This window comes from Apostichopus japonicus, chromosome 5, assembly GCF_037975245.1.
Source record: "Apostichopus japonicus isolate 1M-3 chromosome 5, ASM3797524v1, whole genome shotgun sequence".
Lineage (NCBI taxonomy): Eukaryota > Metazoa > Echinodermata > Holothuroidea > Aspidochirotida > Stichopodidae > Apostichopus > Apostichopus japonicus.
Window position 1 is genome coordinate 17,770,403 of NC_092565.1, and position 10,618 is coordinate 17,781,020.

The window sequence follows — 10,618 nt, forward strand, 5'->3', positions numbered from 1 at the left end:
CTTTGTCGCGCGTGTCGCTGGAAATCAGACTTGCTTTTAGTCGGTTGCGGTAAGGAGTTGTGTAAGGGGTTGTTTTAGCACGTATGGTACATGCGGTCACGGAAAAAGTTACTTTGGGTTTTTCGCAAAAATATGCGTAAGAATGTTTGCCTAATCACAAAAAACTGTTATGCAGTAGAACTACTGAGGACTGTCGCCAAACATGTTTAGGGATTTCAGGAGTAGTTGGCGCCTTGATTTCATCATTTTATGCCATTTGTGCGCATTTTCAAACTGAACAGTTATGAAGCTCAACCGTTCTTCGGCCAGACTAGCCTAATGTACGTAGAACTCACAATGAACAAAGTCTAATGTTATTGTTTTCACTTGCCAGTTTTCACCTACGGTGAAACGGCCAAAGTGGTTCAAATGTATATTGAATTGGCTTTTATATTTAGTCGGGACAATTAATCTTTCTTATCAATCGTTAAACATGATAACATGAAGTTTTGTTAGATGCAAGTCTAAGCGAAGTGAAAAAAATAATTACGTCGTCCCCCTAAGCCTATCGCAGGTATACTGAATGATGTTAACTGCCAAAACTAGATAGTATATTGAAGAGCATTCGTACAATCTCGCGTGAAGAACTTGCGATACAATTACACTGTAGATTAGCGCACCTTCCCAGCATTGAATAGCGTTGAATCGAATGATATACATTCTTTTCCCGCTGTGGTTGTAGTGAATCATAAGCACGGCAAAATACAATCCTTGATGTGGAACGTAATAATCGGTTCCAAATAATCGGTAGCACAATGGATTTTGCCGATGCCGATTATTTACCGATACAGTATATGAGTCGTCACTGCAATGTTTTTTTTTTTCAATATTGCACAGAACCCATTATTTATATAAAGTCACAACTAAGGCAATGGGAGTGGAAAATTTCAGACTAGGAACCAAACATTTTTTAAAAGGCATGAGGCTTTTTTTCCATAATTAGTCAGCAAAACTATCTGTAAAATGAGAATGGCTCAAAAAAAACAAGGACTACAGCAGTATACTCTGAAATTTGTACAAACTATGTTAATAAATAAAAATTTAACTAACAGACCAGAGCTAATAATACCACACAGGTTGGAAATTTGCAAAAATTTTGGTAAGCATTTTGGGCCAAAGTGCTTATTGGTGTGCACCAGTTTTCCAGTTTTAGTAAGCCTTACCAAGTTTCTGGTAAGCACTGTTGAAATTCAGCAACATGCGTTCGAGAACTCATTTTCCTTAGGCTTGGGTATGAATTTAACTTGTTGTTGTGCCTGCTTTGCTTGTACAGCGCTAATGATATTACTAAAGTTAGGCCTAGTTACCGTTAGTACTGCTTGGCATAACACTTGGCCTACTGTAGGTTCCTCGGGTGTCGTCACTGTCGTGGCAATAACATTAGGCCTAATGAAGTACTGCTGGGCATAACACTAGGCCTAGGTTCCTTGGTTGTCGTAGCATTACGTACTGTACGTACAAACAAAGATTTTGCCGTTTCTGTAAAACCAAACTCTTCTAATGTTGTCAATCTTTTTATATTCCAAAAATACCTTTGTGCGCAAATTTCAAAATGCAAAGGAAAGGATTAGAGTATGGTCCATTTTGATCTAAACTCTAGTCTAAAATGTGTATCTGTGAGATATGAACACCACACACAGTAACACCTTGTATTGCGCTTGCATACAGTACATTCTATCGAACTGTTTCACACAGTAAATTCACATTGACATTGTTCATTGAAGAAATACTGCATCACAATTTGAACTTGCTCAAGTTCACAGTTATTAAGTACTGCAGTATAAAAGCTGTTTGTAAAAGTAGTCTAGGCATTACGTACTAGAATATAATGGTTTAACAGATATTTCGGCTAGCTATCAACTGGGGAATGATGATCAGCAGAGGTACAAGTTCAGTGTAAATATCTTTACAAAAACATGGTGCCAAACAAAGAAGCATTTCTTCTTAATATTATTTGCAACTTCCTCTCAAATACTGTTGCAAAGACAATTAATACAAGTTTACTCATATCATTCCCAAATATGTGAGCTGGGAACAGACGAAGCGTTACAAATGTACGTTGTGAAAACAGGTTTTTCAGTTAAAACAGGCTATAAGTAAAAACCAAGATGTGTTTGCTTCAGCCAAAACTGTGCAGCCTGAGTGGAAATAATGAGAATTCTTGTACTGTTGTACATCAAGGAAATTTTCAGCAAGGACCTATGGAGCATGCTAGTGGTGTAACTTTTATTCTCATGGCCTTTATATTACCCTCTTAGCCTTGATGGGTACATTAGATTCTGCCATTACTTTCTGTCATAACAATAGTGAATTTGGTACTAATTTAAATTCTGTACCATTCGACCCTACTTCCTAACACCTAACCCTATTCTCTACTTCCTAACCCTACAGTACTTCCTAACCCCTAACCCTATTCCCTACTTCCTAACCCTAATTCTTAACCCCTAACCCTACTCCCTAACCCTACTTCCTAACCCCTAACCCTATTTTGCCGATTTGAAGTAAGCTTTCCTATTCATATGGTAAGGATTCTTAAGTTAGGCCGTGCATTTCTTCCATGGAAGAAGGATTGACTATTTCAAATTATTAGTTTTTTTCGTAACTTAAAGTTTAACTAAATGTGCAACTTTCTTGGTAATCAACTGTTGATCAATCGTCACTTTTAAAGTGGATGACTCAAATTAATAATCCAAAAGATTGGAATAAGATTTATTTACTTAATATCAATCTTAATATTTTCAAATTAAATGTTTTGATCAGATGATTACTATAAAAAATGTGAACCATGTTTCCTTAAAGTTTCTTGTCAGTTAGTGTGGTTATTCCAACAAATATGTAGACTATTGCTCCACACCTAACAAAAATGGTAATCGCTGTCATAAGGCCTTGCAAAAAAATTATCAGCCAAGGTGCAAAGCACCGCTTCTATGGCAGAAACTACGCTAGCGATACCTAAATGATAGGTAAACGGCCTAACAAAATATAGTCTACACTAGCTGCATCTCTCTTTGCACCCACACGCACTTGAACGAACAAACATATTTGTAGATATAGCCTAGGTTAGTCTAGTTAAGAGAATATGAAGACGACCATCCAACTTCTAACATAACAAACTAATAAAGTATGTACAACGCAATAGACCTGGCCGAGGTTAGGGTCTATGCTGACGATTAGTAACAGTTACGCAGTAAAGTCTAGCCTAACTACGGTATTGCGTATTAATTCTAACATTAGCCTAACAGTAACAGTAAAATAGGCTAACGTAGGTTACGTTATCACACAAAACAAATGCGACAGAAAATTCATGTAACTTAAATGCTCAATTTCCTGCAGAAGAAAGTTAGCAAAATCATTCTCACCATTTCATCTGATATTGTATCATCGTTCATAGTACTGGTGTCCATCTTTTCGGGAAACATCGGAAATCTGAAGGAAATTCAATACAAAAACAATTGTGGCAATCTTGGGCAGCGTTCGTTTTTCGCCTAGTTCCTATATTCACCAAACCTAGACTAACTGCGCTTAGGCAGAGCTAGCTAGCTCCTACGTACATACGTACAGGAACTATCCAATCGGATCAATATTGATGGCGATCAATAACGTTTCTAGTTTACAACCAAATCAATCGCTCTGATAATATCTCACGCACAAATAACAAGCGATCTATCAAAAAATTAAAGTTGGAATTATGTTTTTTCCCTGTGTAGCTTTTAATGTAAAATTAAACCATCAAACGTTCATATTCCTAGCATCTAGGCGCTAACCTGTGGTGTGCAATCAATTCGACGAACATGAATAGAACGTAGTGTGAGCAACGGTGATTGTTATGCATGACGTCACACACCGAGTGATTGTATCAGTGCAGTACACAAAGCAACCAGAGGTCAAAATAATCTCACTTGTTTAGAATGAGTCATTAACTTCCCGAAGAACATCTATTCTGGGAAATTCCCAATCATTTCCACTGTTCTGGAAGAAAAATTTGCAAGTTGGGCCTATTTACATTCTACATACAGTGTCATGGATATTTGCTACTCTTGAACCTTTTCCATGCAAATATATAGCATGGACTTATATTTGCCGGCAACGTTGGGGTCATTTCAGAGAAGTACCGTACCGGTAATCACCGAAGCAAGTTTTTTTAGTTCTGTGATGGCATGATGGGACTGCTTTGAAGGAACCTATATGGAATAATGAAGCAGTTTGAAAGCTATGGCCCAGGTCAGGTGTAAATTTATTTTTGACTGATGGAAGTATAGAACATTTTCTAAGCATATCCAAGTGAACCATTTTCGAGAAAGTGTACTGAATTAAAGTTGAACTGAAATTTGAATACTTTTGTATAACTTGCAGCAAATATTAAGGAAAACTGTAAAATATGATAATATTGACTAAACTTGAATTCAAAACGTGTGTCCAAGTCTTATCTTCAAAATTGGAATTACCACAATATGAGTATAGGCGTACAACACATATCCAAGTGAACCATTTTCGAGATAGGCTACTGAAAGTTGAACTGAAATTTGAATACTTTTGTATATAACTAATTGCAGCAAATTTTTAGGAAAAACTGTAAAATATGTTAATATTGATTAAACTTGTATTCAAAACGTGTGTCCCATTCTTATCTTCAAATTGGAATTACCACAATATGAGTAGGCGTACAACACATCACCCTGACATACACTCGGTATAAAACCTTTGAACCATATCAAGCCCAAGGTTAATTTGAAAGACAAATAAAGCAAAACAAAGCATGTTGTTGTCATAGCCAGATGGGTGTGTTGCGACTATGAGACCTGTTGGCTTTATGTTCACTTTTGGTAAATACTGAGACAATTTCAAATTTCGAGTCATGTGATGCTGTATATTCCCTCCAACCGGATATAAGCTGAAATACACAACTTAATTACTGCAATAATTTGTGAGTTTAAGTTACATGATTGTTTGACAACTATAATGAGGTTCAAACTTAACTGTCTGACGGATGGGATGATAATTGAGACTGCACTATAATGTTACATATCGTTGTCACGGTAGCGATAAAGTGTCCTTCATCCTTAACCCCAGTAGCCAGTGGCGGAGCGTCCATACAGTCAAAGGGGCGGATCCCCCCCCCCCCCCTGACGGACTCAAATGGACTGCTGGCGCCCTTTTCAGCTTTTTCAGCTTTTTACCACTTTTTACTTATTCGCGATTATTGACTTTTTTATTGCGCTCTTAAATACCTATTGACATTTGTCACATTTTGTTGGTGTAATTTTCTGACAAAATGGCGATGACACCTCTCTATTCTTCGTTTATCTGCAAATTAGCAAGGCCCAGAAAGGGTCATTTCCGGCGATCTAGGGAGTATCTTTACTCAAAAAGATTTTGTACGCTCCGCGCCAACCTGTGGTGGCGCTCCGCTTAGATAGTGTAGAAAGCGCGCTACAGACCATTCTCGCCCCCCCCCCCTGACCAATACCCCTAGCTCCTCCACTGCCAGTAGCCTATATATTCCCTACACCTGTAACATGTTGTGATATCTTTATCGAACAATATACTGTAGGCTATGTGCCAGAAATCTGCCGGCCCGGCAGAATAAAGAAATGATAGTAATATGAAACTCCCTATGCGACAAGGTTATATATAGGTTACTCAGTTTTTTCAACTATAAAGTATGTGTCACAGGCTGACATATAGTCTGTTTTAATATGACAATACTGAAATTAAGTTTTAGCTGTCAGCCGGCTCAAAGGTATTACATGTTCATATTATAGTCTTCAATTATAGATAAGTCTTAACTTTGACTGAATTCTAGCTGTATATAATGATCAGGTTTGACAGGAAAGGACTCATTATATAATGACCAAATTTAGGAAAGGGGAGTCAGAAAGCCTACCCGACAGAAATTAAGCAAAAATGTGTTTAACTGAAGTATAATAAATTTTGTAGTGAGGTTTTGGTCCCGTTCCGTGTATTATGCGGTGATATGATATTAAGGTTTTAATTGTCATCGTTAGTAGGCCTATAACCTTTAGTCAAGTCTCTTTTCAAACTTAAGGGCAAATTTAAAAACAAAAAGTGAAAAATTCCATTTACTAGATCTTTCTGCAGGCAAGAGATTAAATAAATTATAGGTTAAGATCCTGAAAATAGCATAATATAAAGTTTGAAACATACGGAGAATGAAATATCTTGGTGAACAGGTTACTTTAGGATGGGTATAACATGCCATCAGAAATCTAACGTATAGGCCTACCTCAGACCACCAGAAATATACCATCAGCTTGCAATCAGAAAAACGATGCCATCAAAACACTGCCATCACCGAGAAATTGTAATATTGTACATCATGAAGCAAAGTTTTCGACAGAATTTGACAAAACAAATTTCAGTTTCGGAATGTTCAATCACGTACATTATGTTTGTCATACAATATCAAAACTCATGGGCGCAGATCCTGGTGGGGACAGCGGGACGCGTCCCCACCAACTTTTTCAGTGGTGGGGACATGATATACCGTGTCCCCACCAATTTGTCTTGACCAAACGCTGGATTTCAAATTCCCCTGTATTAAACTTCGGCGCAGTTTGATCCAGCATTGTGCAAATGACATGCAGCAGTTCTCATTATATTTATCCACAGTTGTTAAATATAGGACGGAAATCGCATTTGCGGCAGTCTATAATTGTTTTTCTGGGAGAGGACCCAAGAACCATCGTATACAAAAGTCTACTTGGATTATTTGTCCCCTGATTTATTTTATTCTGCAGACGCCCATGTTTTTCCCCAAACTAAATTTCTAAGCCATGAGATCTAAAACTCAAGGGGGTTTGGGAGCATCATTGGATCTGGGAAGTGTTATTTCCGGCGATCTGCAGTGGGAGGTATATTTGCCCAAAAAAATATTGTACGCTACGCGCGAACCCATGGTCGCGCTCCACTTAGATAGTATCAGAGAACAGACACGCGTCCCCACCATTATCCAAGACTGATCTGCGCCCATGTCCAAACTATACGTTATTTTACATTTCGAGCGTTCGTATATTTATATAAAACATACGGAAAAAATTCCCCTCAAGATCACACGCTGTGTCGCGTACTTAAAGGTGCACGTCAAATGTTAACCATCGCGTTCACTGTGACAATTGTCATGTGGTTCTTCTGTGACTGAGTTGCAGAACCTTTCTTCTGACAGGCCCTAACTTAGCCTTAGTCCTATACTGCTCAGTAAGAAATGAATAATTACCACAAAAGAATCGTTTAATAGGTTATAGTTACACGAACAATGATCATAATGATGTTATTATACCGGACAAGACCTTTACTAACAATTTTACAATAGGCTATAGCCTAGACTTGAATGCCAGCATTTCTTTGACAGGTTTGATATATATCACTTGCATTTTATTATTTACTGTATGAATTGTGATAAACAATTCACATGTTTTGTCTTTCTTCTTCTCTGGGGGGGGGGGGGGTGGGGTGGGCAGGTGGCGGGGTAAATATGAAAGGGATCACAATTACTATTATTAACATCAATTTGGGCCATACCGTAGTAGACCTATATATCAAATTATATGATTTACACGCTTAAATTATTTCCCTCTTAAAAACCTATATAGTTTGATCATGTTGAATACATGTGTTCCATATACATAAATCCTGTAACCTTATAACATACAGGAAGATAAATGAACTTAATACGGGCGCGCCAGGGATATGTTTCCGCCCCTTTACGCACCGGCTCACGGTGCTGCATGGATCATCCTGTCGGGAAGGTTTAGATTTATAGCTAAAAGATCGACAGCCAATTAAACCCATATTAGTTTCGTATACCTCATCACATAATCATGGAAATATCGTAGAAGATATTAAACAATCTGATTGGTTAATACACATGCATGACATACCTTTATTAAAACACTTTTAAGATTGCTGGATTTCTTCTATTGGGGAGTATAATTAGGTCCCAAAGGTTGCCGACGGTTTCCATACCCCACCCCTCACCGTCCGAGTCCCACCGACTCATTTTTGGAAGTGCCATACGTCACTGCTCAAAAGTGCAGCATACTGTTGTACGATAAGACTAAATGGGCTTCTCTGTTGAACCCTATACCGTATAAGAGTGATAAATATAGCCACATACTCTTAACATGCTATATAAAACACTATAACAATTGAAAAAGGCTTTAAAAATACTTTCCGTGACTGAGTTTCATACCTCCCAAGCCTTTTATGCGAAACGTATAGACATCATATCTTTGAGATATCTCAGCGTAGATAAGTAGTTCAGCATTGATAGCATTGGTGAGCATTTCCGGATTGACACTGTGTTAATTCGGCGCCGAAAGAAAATTTAATGACGATAGTAGAAACTAAAATGTAAAGGAAATGCTCTGACAGGGGGAAGCAATTACTCCCGATCAGAGAAAAATATGTATTGAAGATATAAATACTCAAATGTAATTGTTTTGAACCAGCATACAGGTTTTAAAATATCACAGAGTTATTGCTCCCAAAATGCTGATATATTTTAAGTATCCTTCCTATCTATGATTATGATAATAAAAATGTTATGTTCTCGAGCTGTCTTAGAGAAATCACTCCAGTACACTGTATATTAAAAGGAAAAAGAGAGAAAAGCAAAAATGAGTCTTTACAAGTAAATATGATCACATACTTGATCAATGAATATGCAAATTAAACTTGTGTGTGATACACCTTTGAAAAAAGTGTGCAGTGGACCAAAGGAGCAAGGAGGGGGAAGGGGCGTTAGCGAGCTCTCTTTCTAAATTCCGAATTTCATCGTTTTAATAAAGGTACGGTGGACACAAAAACAGAGACTGTTAGAAAGTTACCCATCATATTTTCTTCTCGAAACATTTCGTTACCCGTTAAGAAGGTATCTGTTGCCATCGTCGATATATAAAATATTTCTTATGTTTCATCAACACACTACATCATCATTACGAGATCGTAGCTTGATTTCAAGTTTATATTTATATCAGTGACTAATGGATAATCGCCACGGATGAACCACATATTCAACTTCTTTTGAATCGAAACACAGACAATGTGATCCCTTCAGTTAACAAAAACAACGTTCCTCTTGCATATAACCTCTCGAAAACAACTCTGAGGAGTCTGCGATTAAGAAACTGCAGCTTAAATTTACTGATTTCCCAGTTTGTAACAATTAACCTTTTGAGATGACGCACTCATTTAATGTACTCCTTATCGATATCTAAATCAGTTTAGTTGCTGGGAAATTTCTCTGAGCAAACAATCAGATTTCGAACAAAGGTGCTGTTATAATAAACTACCCTGTAAGTAATGAAGGACAAGGATGCGGTATTTGCACAAAGCTTAACTTCGACGTTACCTGCGGTTGAGTCAAAATGTAAGATATAAATGTCAGATATTAAGTGGCGGTTTTGTATAAGAAAATAAAAGATAATACTCGATACCCCATACACCGGAGTCGATACAAATGGGACCACTCTCCTTCATAAACTCCCGGATCAGCTACTATACATGTGCAGCGCGCCTGCGAGGGTCACGGCTATATAGACACGACCCTGGCGTGTGTTCTATCAGGGCGCCCTCATTTTCCTAGGCATTTGTTTTCGTTTTGTCATGAAAGTATTTGAGGGCTGAGGAGCCGTTGGTCGGCGTTCGTGCGTAACTACCACTCCTATATAAGACATGAAGCTCGTTGCCCTCTTCGAATTGGAAACAGCAGTGTTATGTTCGTATGACCGTATAATGCACAGACTAAACTGATACTGAAACAATTTAAAAGTGCTGATATTTTGACAAAGAATATCCGGGGGAGGGGGAGGGGGGTTGGTGTGGAGACAAGCCTGATCGAGATGTACTGCAATGTACAGCTCCTGCAGGTTAGCAAAATGATAACAATAGCAGAATAGTATAGGGAATACAGTGGGAGTAAAGAATACAATCATTTTTCAGATTGGAGGGATAAACAACCACAATGCAAAAATGCATTGTAATTTCGATGATGTAACATGAACAGTTTTCTTCATGAATCTGAAGTAATGTTTAGTGAGGGTGTATATGTTTACAAGGGTTTCACGATTTGACCTCTGATGACCCCAATTGACCTTTGTCCTCCACAAAAAACAATAGGCTTCTTTTACAAAATGTGGTACTCCAACACACCAAATATGAGGTCTGCCCACGATTCCCTTCTTGAGATATCATGTTTACGAGGTTTTCACAATTTGACCCTTGGTGACCCCAAATGACCTTTGACCTCCACCAAGAACAATAGACTTTTTGTATTCAATGTAGTATTTCTACACACTCTGCCCATGCTACCCATCTTGAGATATCGTGTTTACAAGTTTTCACAATTTGACCCCTGGTGACCCCAAATTACATTTGACTTCGACCAAAAACAATATGCATCTTTTACTCAATGTGGTCCTTCAACACACTAAATATGTGGTCCTCCCAAGCTTTCCTTCTTGAGATATCTTGTTTTCACAATTTGACCCCTGGTGACCCCAGATGACCTTTGACCTCCAATAAAAACAATAGGCTTCTTGCACGTATTGTGGTACTTCTA

At 38.0% G+C, this 10,618-nt stretch overlaps 1 protein-coding gene across 1 annotated transcript in view; it reads right to left on the reverse strand.

The window, feature by feature from the left end:
* The window catches only part of LOC139967895 (beta-TrCP-like), a 40,164-nt gene extending 36,344 nt beyond the window's left edge, over positions 1 to 3,820 (reverse strand). Inside the window, exon 1 of the mRNA XM_071972090.1 lies at positions 3,399 to 3,820. Coding sequence (XP_071828191.1) covers positions 3,399 to 3,458 — 60 coding nt within the window. The 5' untranslated portion in view covers positions 3,459 to 3,820. The remainder of the gene's footprint in view (positions 1 to 3,398) is intronic.
* Positions 3,821 to 10,618: the final 6,798 nt, after the last annotated feature.